This window comes from Physeter macrocephalus, chromosome 13 (assembly GCF_002837175.3).
Source record: "Physeter macrocephalus isolate SW-GA chromosome 13, ASM283717v5, whole genome shotgun sequence".
NCBI lineage: Eukaryota > Metazoa > Chordata > Mammalia > Artiodactyla > Physeteridae > Physeter > Physeter macrocephalus.
The window spans coordinates 86,780,229-86,796,365 of NC_041226.1; the positions used below are offsets into that span (position 1 = coordinate 86,780,229).

Here is a 16,137-nt window from a genome sequence, read left to right on the forward strand (position 1 = left end):
TTCTGCAGCCCTGGGGACCTCGTCCCTCTGGAAGACGGTGCCTCTGAACGGCAGGACCTTTCAGGGTGAGGAGGCAGCCCGCCAGGAGGCCCTACTTTTAGACCTCAGGGCACCGAGGAGAAACCCCGAAGTGAACCACTCTAGGGAGAGGCCAAGAATCTCACTCAGGCCCCTGAACGTGCCGGGGGCTGGGTCGGGGTGGGGGGCAGAGGCGGGCACCGCTGAGCCGGCCCTTAGCTTAAGGCCCGCACACTGACAACACGGCACCCTCCTCGGTGTTAGTCACCAATGCACGTGCAATTCACAAAGATGACGGAGAGGGGGTTGCAGGGAGAGTTCCAAATCCTCGCCCCTCTCTGGAGAAGTCCGCTGTCCAACTGCTTCACTACAGGCTGCAAGTGCTCCAAGCCCTCTTCTCTCTGGCTACTCAGCTGGTGGGCACTTTTCCTACTAAGGAGGGACGAGAGGAGAGAAAACCCACTCCAAGAAGGCACCCCCTGGAGCCACAGCACCCCTCTCGCCTTGGAAATCACGGGCACAATACACGCAAAAGAGCCTGTTTCACTTGCTGGGTTCCTGGGGCAGGTCGCCTGGGAGCAAGGCTCATTACCTATTTCTCCCTGTCAGCCTGAAAGGAGCACTACCCCACCCGAAGATCCAGTTCACTCAATCGCCCAGAATGCCAATGGCTCCCCGAAGCCCTAGTTTATGCAGAATTTGTCCTTGGTCTCAGCTGATTCCCTCTCAGGCTCCTTTATTAGAGGTTTCAGAGTTATGGGAGGTTTCACGGAATGGGCAAACTTTATCTTTTTCAATAATTAAATTTACAGACCCCAAAACTTAGTTCATTTTTCAACATAAAATGCCAACATACCAACACATTAAATATTGAAACTCCCTTAAAGGTACTGCACAGCCATCTTCTAACAGTCAAGTCTGGTGGCTTCCTTCTGATTAGTGCTAGTTTGTGAGCAGCATTTTGCTAGCGAACTGGGTAATCTTCATCAGGAATTCATGGCATGTTCACAGAAGAAAGTGAAATCAGGGTTATGAATGGCCTGTCATGAGGCTATGCACCCAGTTCCATAAACACTCTGGGTGCTCAGCCAGCGTGCGCCTCTTCCTACTCACGCAGGGACCCGAAAGATAGGACTTGTCAAAGAAACACCAGAAACAGCTTTCCTCCTGACAGCCAGACTCACAGGCTTATCGGACGTGTGCGACCTTTGGCTGCCTCAGACCCTGGAGTCCCGCCTGGGACGTAGTATTTAGTCCCACCTGGGACGTAGTATTTAGAGGTTGCAAGGCCAGGAAGCAGGAAGTGACCCCTGCCCCCCCCCCCCCCCCCGCAACCAACCTCCAAGCTACTCAAATACCAGCAGGAAGGCAGTGCTTAATAATGAAGCAGTACTTAATAATAATGCTCCCGGTCTCCTCGACAAGAGAAGATCAGCTACGGTTTAGCAGGCTTTTCACCAGATGCCTGCACCTGCTGAGCCAGTGTCCTGCCACCTCTGCTAAAGCTGATGCCCGAATTCCCCTCCTGTCAACCCAAACCTGTCACTTTAGGAGACCATGAAAATAAACGTCAACTACATATCTTGGAGAAAAGGAAGGAGAGGGAAGACTCTATCGAGGGCTATAATCGTGGGGCTTGTGGCAGCATCCCACCCAGGTACATAAGATGCAGGCACAAACAACCAGAACAAGTGGAGAATGACTGGGGGTGGGCGGTGGAGGAGGCAAATCAGTCTTTAATTCCACTACATTGGCAGAGGATTCCAAACTTTAAGAAAGCAGCAGGAATGAAAACCAAATCCCAGGGTATCTGAGGGCTGTTAAGACTCTCAGGATGCCTAGGAAACAGCAATGGCTCAGTTTGGTACGGTGCTTTCAAGAGTCTAGCCTGAAACTCCCAGAGTCCTAGGCTCTGGGCCCTGAGCCGGTGGCCCCGGGCTGACTGCCCAACTGACAACGGCTGCTGAAAGCTCAGGAACATGGGAGGGAGGTAAACCAGAGCCAAGAGGGTGGAGGCAGAAAGAAATCCTTTGGGGCCTTAGAGAAGAATCTTCTCAATTCAGTTGTTTTCTAAAGATTAGCTAATTTGAAAATAAGGATTAAAACTTATGCCTATTCCTCCCATCAAACTTTAAATTTTCCCCTTCGAAATCCAAAAAGGATTGCGTCAAAGCTCTGCCATGTGAGCAGCTGTTTTCAATGCCGAGCCACACCGTCCCAGGCGTCGTTATAATACCCCCCCCTCCCCGATTCCGACATTGTTCCACGCATTCCAGGAATATAATCCCACCTAACAGAGCCCCCTCGGGTGTGGCCTATGACCCCGTGGGTTGAGAAGTCTCCAGGTGCTCGGACAGCTGAAGGGAGAGTCTTTGCCGGGGAGGGAAGGAGGAGGGCAAGATGCCCAGGTCACTTCGATGAGTAGCGGATACAGCCTGATCAAATGGGTTCCTTGTGCTCTACCTGGAATGAAAGGAACCCACCTGGCACACGTGAGCTTTGAAGACAGAGGGCTCAGCTTCCTCGTCAGATGACTCTCAAATTCTGCAAATCATGTATCCACGTAGGCTTTGCTCTCCCCCTTTTAACCATATTTTAGAGCAACCCCCAGCTAATGAGTTGTCAAACTAGATCGTGCTTGCCTGCATCTGTTCCAAGGATGCTGATTAAACAACTCCAGGGAAAAGGAACCATTATCCCGTTCAGTACAAACCTCAGCTGATTACCGTGGTGCAGCGGGGCTCGCCCTGGATAAACGGCACAGATGGGAAGCAAGCTGTCAGCTCCAGGAAATCACCTCCCTCGTGGGCGGTGCACTCTGGTGTTCTAATTCATTAAAAAGGCACCCCTGTGGTCTGAAGTCAAGGTTTCACAGGGCCCAGCACCCTGGAATATACCCCACAGAATGGAGGACCTAGTTCCACATCTGGGATGAGAACAATGACCTGAAAAGCACGCTGATGAGGCCGATCTCTGGTCGCACGTCAAAGGCAGACTGTGCTTTCTGTCCTACAGACGACAGTGCTGGTATAAAGACACGTGCAATGACGAAAAGGATCAGATATTGGCAATAAGGACTTTAGCCAGAAGACTTTGAGACATGTGGAAAAAACAACAGATAAGAACACTGAAAAAAGAAACGTATCGTGCCTTTGTGTGGTACAAATGAATGTGTGAGGATAGCCATGAAAATGCTAGCAAGATCAAGAAATGGGAACTAGGGGCTTCCCAGTCCCCAGTAGTTCCCATTACTTCCCAGTAGTTAGGACTCCGCGCTTCCACTGCAGGGGGCATGGGTTCGATCCCTGGTCTGTGGTGGGGGGGCTAGGATCCTGCATGCCACCGCATGGTGCGGCCAAAAAAAAAAAAAAAAAAACCAGCCCTACCAGATATTAAAACATATTATAAAGCCATAACAATTAAAAGTCTGATTCTGGCATATGAACAGACAGACCAATGGAAGAGAACAGACCTAAATACATACGCAAATTTGGTATACCTCAAATACACAGGAAAGGATGAGTTTAGTAAATGGCATAGGAAGCACAGGTATATTAAACATAATGAGATACCATCTTTACCAGTCAGTGACAGGGATGTTTTTACAAGTCTGAGAACATACTGCTGATGAGGGGAAGGGGAAACACGCACTCCCACAACATTGCTGGTGTGAAAACACAGCTGTACAATTTCTAAAGAAAGTAATTTGGCAATTACCTACACAAGTTTTAAATACACATAACCTCCAATCAGTTCTAGCAACTTACCTTGCATATGCTTGGACTGTACACAAAGAAGTATGTGCAGTGTATTTTCAAAATGCCAGTCATGACCCACTAGTGGGTCTATGAAATAAACTCAATGCATTATGACCAGAAGTTTTAAAAAAAATGAAACAGAACAGAATGGTATATAAAATATCAGCATGCATTACGTACAGTAAGAGTAAGTAGGGTTTCATGAACCTTCTCTGCTCCTAGTGCGTGTACTGGGTGGTGATGTACAACTTTTTTTTTTTTTTTTTTACAGTGGGCTATTTTTTTTTTTTTAAAGGTTTGAAATCCACTTTACAACAGCATTATTTATAACAGCAAAAGATTGGAAACAGCCTAAAAGTCGGCCAGCAGGGGACTGCTTAAATAAATGATGGTCCATCCATGCTAAGCAGTCACTAATAAGAATGAGGCAGCTCTAAATGTGCTGCCATAAGACAACCTCCAAAATATATTATTAGGTGGGAAAAGCAAGATGCAGAACAGTGTGGATTATGCATCATTTGTGTTTTTGAAAAAATATAAACATACATATACAGGGCAACTCTGGAAGAAACTGGTCAGAGTGGTTGCCTCTGGGCGGGGGAGATGAATTAGGAGACAGAATTATGTTTCACGGCAATTCATTTTTTTTCTTTAAACCATGTGCACGCATTACATATTATTAAAAAATACATACACCACCTGAGCCCATCCCGACGACCCACCTATCCACACCCTCAATGAGAGCATGGTGCGGTGGAGCAGACAGTGGAATCTGAGCCTAGTTCCATCAATTACTCACTATAGGATCTTCAGCAAGAAATTTTATCCCTCTAAGCCTTCATTTCCTTAATGCAAAAATGCAGCTGAAAGCAGTATCTGCCCTGAGGACTAAGGTGAGGTTTAAAAGAAACGAAGATTGAAAAATGCCCCGGCAAACAGCAGGAACTCAGTAAATGTTAATTTCTCCCTTCCCTTCATGGACTCTTAATGACTGTTTATATGACGATCACAAAACCATATACATCAACTCCTTTACAAAACTACAATCCGGGTTTGGAAATATACGGGTATGACGTGATCCCATTTTTGTTTAAAAACTGTGTGTATATATGTATTACACACACACACACACACAAACACACACACACACGTGATTTTACCTATAGAAAGAAAGCCACGTACCAGACTCGTTTTGGGGAGGTGCTATTAAGGTGGTCTTTCACTTTAAAAATAACCATCTATTGTGTGAATTTTCCTCACCGAGGATAAATTACTTTCATAATAAGAGATTTTTTTTTAAAAGGAAGAGTCTTAGTGTAAGAAATATGTCCGAAACCCAACAGACAATCCACTTATCTTACGAAACTGCTAACAACCAAACTCCAGCAGGACAATTAGAGAGCCGCGTCAGCCTGTGGACTTGTCAAGTCACATGATCGGTCCTCCACGGAGGGTCTTTAACAAGGCTAAAGACCTTGTGGGATGATGCCCGCTGTTTCAAACATCTTCTTGGTTGAGCTTTGTTGCAGAAACTTCTCAACCTGGCAGCAGGACCTCTTGGCCCCGCCCTGGCCCACAGGCCCCCCTGCCTGGGCCCCTACCTTGCCGTCCGAAGCAGTGTTGATCCTGTAGTGGTACACCCTCCCTTCGTATCTCAGCGAGATGGACCTCTGCCCAGGGCTGCTCTCGCTCTCCCGGACCAAGAAGCTGCCATTGATCCCGCTGCTCAGCAGGTACTCGGCGGCGTTGCGGGACACGGGCCCGTGGTACCAGGAATGTTTCTCCAGACTGTTGACTGGCGTGATGTAGTTGCTTGGGACCCACCCTTGGCCATTTTTAGTTTGGGCTTCACACCATTCCCCATTGTGATTGTAGCCTAAGACCCGGAGCTTTTCACCTTAGAAGAAAAGAACCACATCAGACATATCAGTTTTAAAAGCTAATTCGTTCACTCTCATGCACTCTTCTATGATTACTAAAGACCTCCAAATTCCTGAATACCTATTTCATTTTAACAAGTCCACATAAATATACGTATTTACAAGCGTATGAGTATGAAGCTTCCTGTGTATATTGAATATGCAGACACATATATAGCCTCAGTTTTTATAAATCTATTACTCAAGTGCTTTGTTTCTAATATAAGGAAGCTTTTAGTGGAAAGATACTTTTCCTTAAAAAAAAAAAAAAAAAAAAAAAGTGTTTTCAGTGTTTGGTCCAGATGTCTTTGTCAATATAAAATAGGGAAAGCTCTGTTTTTGCCAAGAACTATGCAGGAACTCTTCTCCTTAAGGAAAAGTGATTCTTTAAGGATGCTGTGAGTTTTTCGGGCCCCTCTGCATTCCAAACTAAAGCTGTTCTTTCCGCCAGCAAAGGGGCAGCCGGTCCGGCTCCGGCTTCCCCGGATTTCTGTCTCTTGCAACGATCACCAGCTGCCCACAGCTCTTTTACCTTTAGTTATGCTTAAAGTGTTATCCCCACTGGCCACAAAATCATACAGTGCAACGAAAAGGTTGGGGTCATTTTCGCTGGGACCAGCGAGAAGGTTTTCCTTAGAGTTCCAACGAGCTGCTTCGCTCAGACCTTGGGGCTCGAAGTCAGATGCTACTGGCCTCTGAAGGGCTTCTGGAAGAGAAAGAGAGAAACAGAAGAAAGAAGCAGGGAAGAAAGCTTTATTCTCAAGAGCAAAAATGTCTGTGTATCCAACATCATATATATTCTTAATTTATTTCATTTCTTAACATCTGCACGTATTATCTATTAATCAGAAAGGTGATTTTAAAAAAATGGACTCTTCCTTTCCCAAATCTTGTGAAAAACCCTAAATGTTTACATTCCAGAGTGGTAACTACCGTTCCCAAATGGTTTAAACTTTTTAAGTTCACGAATTCAAAAAACTCAACTAGAAGTAGAGACAGTCCATCCTCACACGTCTTTGGCGTTGCCTATGTTATAACATGGAGCAAAAGTTTCTGGCTTTAAAACATTCTTAAATGTATGAAAGTTAATAAACGTGCATAATTTAAAAGTCAAATAGTGATGAAGGGCTTATAATGAAGGACAGTTTCCATCCCACTCCCCTCTACACCCAGAGGCAACAGCTGTTTTCTTGAGGACCACCTCCATCTCTCTGAACAGAAGCCGTATCATTATAATCGCCGTTCCCTCTCCCCCCATCTCTCCTGCACCCGCCTCCACGGGTCACCTGTGCATGTTCAGTAACAGACTTACACTTTTATTTCTTTTTCTTCCTGCTACAGACCGTATCTCTCAACTATTTACCTCACAAGATAAGGATATTAACATCCTACCCTTCCTTCCAGCTTTCCCCCTCTACACTCAAAGTATGGCCTTCTTTACATTTTCTTCCACTTTGTGTAAAAGAAATTCTGTTCTTCTGTTCTTGAATAAAGTCTTTCATTTTTGTCTATAGGTAGATTCTAAAAGTTGGAAACCAATCAACACCTTTTATGTTAGGAACGTGTGACTATCACTCACTACAGGGTTAAAACTCACTACAGGGTTAAATACAGTTCAATATTTTTTCCTGAAGTTTCTTTTCTTTCTTTTTTTTTTTTTTTTTTTGAACTATGTTCAAACTCTCCATGGGTCCTTTCACGCCACCAAATCTACTCCAAGTAGATCTTAACAGTTATAGAATATTATGGCTAAGAAATCAAACTTTTAAAAAGGAGGAAAGGGGAAAATTCTAATTTGAGAAGAATGGAAAGATCTACCATCTGTTTACACCAAACATAAATGGCAACAGAACAAAATTGTTTTAAATTTCCCTTTTTACGGATTTAGAGGACCCCCAAACATCTTTTCTTGGGCAATAACACCCATCTCAGGGATGGGTGTGATTCTGCAGTACTCACTTCAAAAAAGACACTGGCGGCACCTCATACATCTGAGAGACTAGCCTAAACTTCCAGAAACACAACTGGAGAACTTTCAGAAACAAACATTCTTTAAACTATCTCTTTGGAAGAAACCAATAGAACATAAATAAGAAGGCCTCTCAATTCTAGCTTTTGTACTACTGACTACAGTGAACCTTCAGGAATTGCTTTTCTAAAAGAGAAAATCCCAAATTACGTCACTACTGTGCTTGGTAATTTCATTTTATGAATCTTGAGGGCAAAGGTAATTTCAAGGAGGAGCATCTTGTAACACTACCATTTCCTAGAATGTGCAAAAGGCTTAGTGATGCGTTAGGCCCTGTTCTCTGAGTACTTACTTACAGCAGCTCTAAAAGTGTATCTCGTGCCATCGTGATCACAGATTGACTGATTAACCAAAAAAGGCTGGTCAAAGCAGGGAATTTTTGAAAATTAAAATCTGTGATCCCCTAACCCCACCTGAATGTACACTGATTTGCTAGTCTTGACGATAGGGCCAAGGACTGTCCTTCTGAGTGTGGGTATGTGATTACAGTTGGATGTTGTCTTACCATCCTACCTATAATGCATCATCTCACTTTAGCTTCCTACGGGTGGAAGAAGAAGCTGGAGCCGTTCGATATGTCATCCCAGTACAATCCCTTCCAATGTTTATAGGTGTGTCACTCACATCTAGTCCTGTAGCAATTTTTAAAAAATTACCTGCATTTACAGAGGCTATCTAAAACATTCACTTAAATTTTCATAGAGACAAATCTCTGTTCACATTTGGATTTCAGTGGTTTCATATTAACCAAGTAATTAAAGCAACAAGTGTATCTGAAATAAAGAGGTGTAGAAAGAAACACAAGTGGCTCTGGGTGTGGCCGTGACTCAGGTGGTGGGAGCAATGTGTGGTAGTGGAGCCGCTGCCCTGCCCCATGGGCACCAGAGAGGCATGTGTTACGAAGGAAGCCGAGCCGCTGGTCGCTTCAGCAAGTCAGTTCGGTGAAAGTTAAGTCAAAAGAGCTTCTACTGTCGTTACGTCGCTATTAAGTAAAATTATTAGGCAAAGGATTCTTTTTTTTTTCTTCTTTACTCGTTTTTTTTTTTTAAACATCTTTATTGGAGCATAATTGCTTTACAATGGTGTGTTAGTTTCTGCTTTACAACAAAGTGAATCAGTTATACGTATACATATGTTCCCATATCTCTTCCCTCTTGCGTCTCCCTCCCTCCCACCCTCCCTATCCCACCCCTCTAGGTGGTCACAAACCACTGAGCTGATCTCCCTGTGCTATGTGGCTGCTTCCCACTAGCTATCTATTTTACATTTGGTAGTGTATATATGTCCAAGGCAAAGGATTCTTAACATAAAAGAACTCTTGCATATCAAAAGGAAAAGATAAAACCCTCCTCTATGGAAAAATAGACCAAAACTATGAATAAGCAGCGCACAGAAAATTTAAATTACCGTTAAACACAGAAAGCATGTCTACCCTCCTAATAATCAAAGAAATGCAAATTCTCCATGAAATTGGGCAGGGACATTTTCTTGAGGCTAACAGGGTAAAACTTCAATGAAATGGGCACTCTCATACAGTGCTAATAGTTGGTATAGGTATTGCTGTAACATTTTAGGAGAAAAACTGGAAATGTGAACCGAACTGAGTCTTTAAAGAATTCCATCACCTTTGACATACTGCTAGGAATTTATCCCAGGAGACCCACACAATGATTTGTATATACTGATTTTTAAATAACAGCACAGAAAAGGAAAGGTACACAATATTTATCAATACAAGATAAGTGAGTTCGTGGTCCATCGATAAAATAGAATACATTCGTCAAGCCATTCAAAATATTTTTGGAAAAAATATCTAATAACTTGGAAATATACTACAACAATCCCCCATTTCATAAAAATTGAAAAAAGTCCAGAAGGAACTATATCAAAATGTGAACAGTAGTTAACGCATGGTAGTATGTTAACAGTACCATGAACAGTAATTTAACTTGGGGTGGTGGGATTACGAACATTTTAAGTTTTCTTTACTCTTTTCTGTATTTTGGCATATGTCTCACAATGAACATGGATTGTTTTTATAATCAGAAAACAATTACAAAAATAAAAAAACCTGTCATATATAGAAGCCAGCGGACACTTATATAATTGATCACCTAACATGAAAAAGTACACAGGGTGGGGAGGGAATCTCCTCAAGCTGTCCTGAAAAAGCATGTGTGCATTCCCCTCCAGTGTCCCGACCTCGTGGCCGTGAGCACACGACTTTCGCGGACCAGGCCTACACAGGAAATTAAAGCAAAGTCGTGAATACAGAAATGCTTTTCTTCTCAAATGCCATTTGACCTCTTCTATCAAACATTCTGCAGCATCTGGACTTGATCAAAGTTACATAATCAGGGGAAGTAGCCTGGAAAACACCTGGAATAGGCAGAACACAGATACTGGCTCAGGGGTGACTGCCGACTTAAAGTATGGGTTAAAGAGGGACTGTCCCTAACATGGAGACAGATGCTGAGAATTTCATGTGAGGGGATGAGGCCTTTGTCAGGAAGGAAAGGGCCTCCCACAGCTTTTTGATTCAACAGGACGTCAGGAAATCCAAGGCAGCCTTTCAATTTTCCTCTCCAGTTCTTGCTCCATTCCACAAATTAATGGCCAAAGCCCAAAGGGAAGTATTGCTCAGGCTTGCCTCTGGATCGAGACACTGAAGTGTAGCCACAGTCGAACACCAAAACCTTCCAGTCAATTCCCAATCCAGGCTGATGTCAAAATTGACTCACAATGTATAAATGCCAAGTTCCTTGCTTCATTTCACAGTGAACTATGCTTGTCAACCTTAAAAATGATCACAGTTTACGAGGCCAAAGTTGCAGCATGTACTTAGAAACCTTCCTTGCTTAATTCATGAACTTCCTGCCAGTCCCAGGTTAGACCCCCTAAAGAAGCTCAAAGGATTCATTAAAAAAGGATGCCCCAAACAGCTCCCCTCTTCTGTTCTGCCAGCGGATAAAGAAATCTTAGCATCTATTATTCTTAAAAATTTAGTTAACATTTTCTGCAGCATCCTGAGTTATATTTTAAAAATATTTTTTACATCTTCAAAAATGTCTCCCATCTCATTGAAAATCCTTTTGTTATTTCACCACATCTTCAATGAAAAGGCTCCTACTCACCAACAAACCTCAGGAAAAGTCATACACCACGAATGGTGCTCTCTAAAAAAATGCCTCCAAAGCTCTAAAAAGCTATGGCTCCAACTATGAGAAGAACAAACTGAAAATTCTGTAAGAACAATGCCATAGAATTCACTGGATCTGTGCGTGATTAACTTATTTGGACAGTATTCTAAGAAAATAGCTTGGGTCTTTAAAGTACCATTTAAAGAGCGTTTTATACAAAGATAATCCTTTCTTAAAGTTGTGAGTCACTGATCAAAAATGTTTACAAAAGATTCTCCCATATGGCATATCTGTCTAGACTTTCAGGGGCTGCTGCTGGAGCTGCCACTGGCAAGCAGGAGGAAGTACTGTGCTACTGCAGTCCCCAGGGGAGGGGAGGGGAGACTTCACCTCCAGGAAAAACATCCCCGGGAAGCTTCCTACCTTCCTGTTGGCGCGCGTGCCCAAGGTCACGCACGGTTCCTTCTAGAGTCCGAGCAGCCAGCTCTGTGGCAGTCATTACTATCCACACCGGGGCTCTCGGGGACAGTTCGGTGTGGGGGAGGGGCGCGAGGGTGGGGCGTGTCGCATGTGATAAGCATTCCCTTTACTTTTGCTCACATTCAATTATTTAAACCCAGGTTGCTTTAGTCTTATTTCCTTTGTGGGCCCTTCATTATTATGCTCTAGCTCAAGGAATCTCTGTAATTTAAAAATCTATAAAACAGATCCTTCAAAAAAAGAAGGAAGCCTTCGTGTTTTATTTCATACTCGGTTCCAACTGATGAGATCACGCTCAGACTATTCTCAAGTCAGTTTATAACAGTCTAATACAACTTTTTATGATATGAGCTTAGAGGAAAAGTATTATTTCCCACAATTTGAACTCGATGAAAGCCATTTTATCTATATTCTACATGGTCCTTTATTTTGTAATTTACACCCTCACCCGGAGCAGTTAAAATTATTTTAAAAAACAAGTTTAGCTGAATATAGCCTTGGCATTAAGTTCTCACTCTGAACAAAATGTTCCCAGCACCCCAAAGCACCGTGTCAGCTGCTGGGGAGCAGGGGTAGGGCAACGTGGTAACGATGCAAGGAATCATCACACAGCCTCTGCTCCTTGTGGGGGAAACACAGTTCCTGAAAATTTACACACCCTCAAAGCAAAAGTCTAACAGAAGATGGGCGCCGACCTGCGGATTAACTGATAAGGACGCAGACACTGAGGGCCAGGGGTTGTGAGGGGGGCGAGCTCAGTAGGAAGGAGGCGGGCCCTGGATGAGACCGTGCCTGCCAGAGAAGCAGGGGTCACACAGGGGCCCAAGGCCGGCCTGACACTTCAAGGCTGCTAAGGGAGGGTCTTCAACTGGGCTGTGTTGTGGACCCTCTGGTGATGCCCAGGGACTCCTTCTCAGAATACAGTTTGTAAGTGCATCAAATACACATGGAGCACCGCAAAGGAAAACCACTCTATTGAAACAGTCCTCAAAATATTTTTTAAAAAGTAATCTGTGATACGGTGCTTCTTTATTAATGCATTAAATATAGGCTCCTTTATTAACACCTTAAATAACAAGCTCTAGCAGTAGCTACTGTCATTTCAAAGTAGTAACGAGTGTACGTAGTAATTACAATTGTTACATGATATGAAAATCTCTGATTTCTACTGGTGGCAAAGTCACAAGTACTGCTACTATTACTGTGGTTTGTTACCTACATTCTTAAAAGAATACTATACTAATTTTCAGTTACGTTTAGTGAAATAAAGTTTTAGTATTTTTCCATCCAAGGACATGGAGGCTCCGAATTCCATGCCAGACCCCGGGGCCTTTGCAGGTTCACAACTGCTACACCACAGATTTGGTTCACTAGGACCCCAGTAACCTGACAGGGAGAGGGGCCTAGAAAGGGGGCTGCAATACATTAGTGCAAAGCCCGCATTATTCAGTTTTCTTTTTCGATAAATGCAGTTTTATTACTTCCCACTTAGGGGCATTGTAGGTAATAAATTAAATGGGTTTCTTAGAGAAATCCCCTTTAAAAAATAAAAAGTTAAAAAATAAAGTTATTTAAATTAGCCCAAGGTCTAACTACGTCTGGGAATCTTTTTACATTATAATGTTCCTAGCCAATTTTAGAAAAGAGAATTCTCCATCCTAACCTCTGTCCCTATCAGCAGGCCAGATACACAGTGCTCCCTTCTGAAGATACACAGTCCCTGCCCCCCTCCCTCCACCAGGAAGCAAAAAAATAAAAGGAATTTTGTGTCACCTTCTAAGAATCTACTTTCAAAGAAGTCTGCAGTTACTGAAAATGAAGTATAAAGACCAATATAAAATAAGACCCTACCGTCTTCAAACCACTCTGAACCCCAGCATTCACACCCCCTCCCTCTCCCTCCCATCCCAGAAAGTGCACACCCACAGCCTGGCCGCTTGCCCTCCCAAACCTCCCATCAGTCCCGTACTTTCCATGCCCCACCACACCCTTGACTGGTTTCCCCCTTTGACCGCCCCCCGCTTCATTCCACCTCCACACTGCCACCAGAGCAGACGTTCTAAGATGCAGATCTGACCAAGTCACTCTTCTGTTAAAACCCACTGAGACGGCTGCTGGCCAAGAGGCAGAACAGAAACCCTGGGAGGCAGCCCTGCCTGTCAACGCTCAGTCACGTTTCTCAATACTAGCACCGTCACCTGTGGTAACAGAAGGACCGGTGCTATCGTGTGCCTTGCAGGATAGCCGGCAGTTGGCCGATAATGCAGGCGACGCTGCTCCTAGCGAGTAAATCGGGCCCTCAGAAAACGGCCGGGCTTGTTACTGCCACCACCTCTACAGGAGAAGTCCGCGCTCCCCAGAAGCAGCCTTCCCCCCGACACCCACTCTTCACCCAGCCTCCCCAAATGCCTTGCAGTTACCCTGCTGCCGCCTCAGCTGTGGGCACCTGGGCCAGGGCCAGTCACTCCCCCTGGAAGGCCTTCCCAGCCCACTCCGTATCCTGCGCCCTCACGCCCTCTAGGAAACCTCTGCCGGGTCCTTCTGCCTCCCTACCGCCTCTCCTCGCACTGATGACTTCCCCTTCACCTCATCTGGGGAGCACCTGGTGTCTGATAGGGACGCAGTAAGGAATCTGTTCCCATGTGCCCCGCAGTACAGTAAGCCTGGGCTCCAGGGTGGACAAGCCTTGTTCAAATCTCAGTCCACCATGTCTTTAAGATATTAATTTCTGAGCCTCAGTTTCTCAGCTGCACGATGGTTTCAACCTAGCTGGACCGTCAGGAGGGGTCAACGCATACGGCATGCAGAGAATTTTTGCACGAATGCGGGAGTGGTACCTGGCCTGGCACCAGGGCACTGCACTACAGGATAACTATTCCTTCTCTTATTATTGTTACCACAATAATGTGAATCCCTTTGGGGCAGAGACCAAGCATCTTAGCAGAGTCTTCAGCACCTGCCTAATGCAATGCAGGACACACAGCACCGCCGCTCAGTGTTTCTTAAAATGAACTCAATTGTAAGAACACCCTGTACTTGTTTGTCTTTAGCAAGAAGGTAAAAATATTTAGTCATGATTGAAGAGTGCACCTTAATTATCTGTTAACCTGAAATAAGAAAAGCAGAAATGACAGACAGTAAAGATGAAAAGCAAATGCAACCTGACCAGGAAAACTTTTATAAAGAGCTAGGAAATATAGTAACTTTTTAATGGAATGGAAACCACGGCCAAGATCCTAAAGCAAGGTGTCACAGGAAAGTACATCTCTCTGTGCTTTCCAAAGAAACAGAACTTGTCACAGTCTCCTAACAGGCAGACACCCGGTGACATCCCGATGCCTCCACACACTTCTTGCCTGTGGGCGAAGAAAGGTTCCATGAATCCCTGTACTGGCCCAGATGCACGCTGTCCACAGGGAGCCTGCTAACCATAAAAGCATTTGTATTCTGTCACAGGCCATTTGCAACAGACTGAAAGCCTTCCCCTCTGCCTGCCAGGCCTGGGACGGTTTGAAAGCACTCATTTCACAATTCCTGTTCTCTTCTGAAGCATCATCAAGGCTCCTGGGCCAGTTTAGACCCGACTGACTTAAGTGAAGGGGCTGCCCAATGGCAGGCAAGTTCCCCAGAATGTCTCATTAGCCATTATTATTCCTATTGCTAATTGGAGTAAGTGAACATGACCCCCAAACAGGTATTTTGGCTCCAAAAAGCAATGGCTAATTCTACTCATGGCCCGCCTTTAAATTAAATTTTAAGGTATTCAATGTACAATGCTATTAGGTAAATTTGAGGACTGGTGAGACTGATAAGGATTAGGTCTCCAAAGAGAATTTAAGAGTAGTAAGGCTAAAGTTTATGCCACTGAACGTGAGTGAATAACAGCTAGTACCAAGTGCACTTGAGAGGACAGGAAGTGGAAGCAGAGGTGAAGTGACTCACCTGCTCTCCCTCCAGTTATCCATCCATCAGCCAGCCACCTGTCTGTCAGCCTGTCGGTCTCACTCAGTCTCCAGCACTGCTCTCTCATGATCTGGCTCTCTTTCCTTCTCAACTCTGTATCTCTTCCCTGCCACTCCCCATCCCCCCTCTGCCCCTGTCCCAGCCCCCACCCCTTCCTTCCCTCTTATCTTGACTTCTTGTCTTTGTCTCCCAGTCTGTCTGTATCTCTCCCTTCTGTCTGTCTTCTCTATCACCACCACCCAACATACAGTATAACAAAGTATCGAAGGTGTGGATTAAGAAAGAAGGATTTGAGGGCTTCCCTGGTGGCGCAGTGGTTAACAATCCGCCTGCCAATGCAGGGGACACGGGTTCGAGCCCTGGTCCGGGAAGATCCCACATGCCGCGGGGCAACTAACCTGTGTGCCACAACTACTGAGCCTGCGCTCTAGAGCCCGCAAGCCACAACTACTGAGCCCGCGTGCCACAACTACTGAAGCCCACGCGCCTAGAGCCCATGTTCCACCACAAGAGAAGCCACCGCAATGAGAAGCCCACGCACCGCAACGAAGAGTAGCCCCCGCTCACCACAACTAGAGAAAGGCTGCGTGCAGCAACGAAGACCCACCGCAGCCATAAATAAATGAATGAATGAATGAATGAAAAAGAAAGAAGGATTTGAAAACCAATTTCAGAGAGTAACAACTGTCATCATCTGAGGATGAAGTCAGTCTCGCAAAAGTCGGGTAACTAGCAAGCTATTCTTCCAAATGGCTTCGGCAAGAAAACAAGACTGACCGTAAGTGATAACTGTTAAAGATGGGCGATGAGTACAAGGAAGTTCATTATGC

The 16,137-nt window shown here is 44.7% G+C and overlaps 1 protein-coding gene across 6 annotated transcripts in view; it reads right to left on the minus strand.

Annotated features, from left to right (window-relative positions):
• The window catches only part of ABL1 (ABL proto-oncogene 1, non-receptor tyrosine kinase), a 135,740-nt gene that overhangs the window by 23,543 nt on the left and 96,060 nt on the right, over positions 1-16,137 (minus strand). For 5 of the 6 annotated variants that reach the window (XM_007115564.4, XM_007115563.4, XM_024126254.3 and 2 more), the window contains exons 2-3: positions 6,228-6,401; positions 5,378-5,673 (exon numbers count right to left, since the gene is read on the minus strand). In XM_007115564.4, the coding sequence (XP_007115626.1) occupies positions 5,378-5,673; positions 6,228-6,401 (470 nt within the window). The other variant, XM_028497434.2, reaches the window with a different exon arrangement.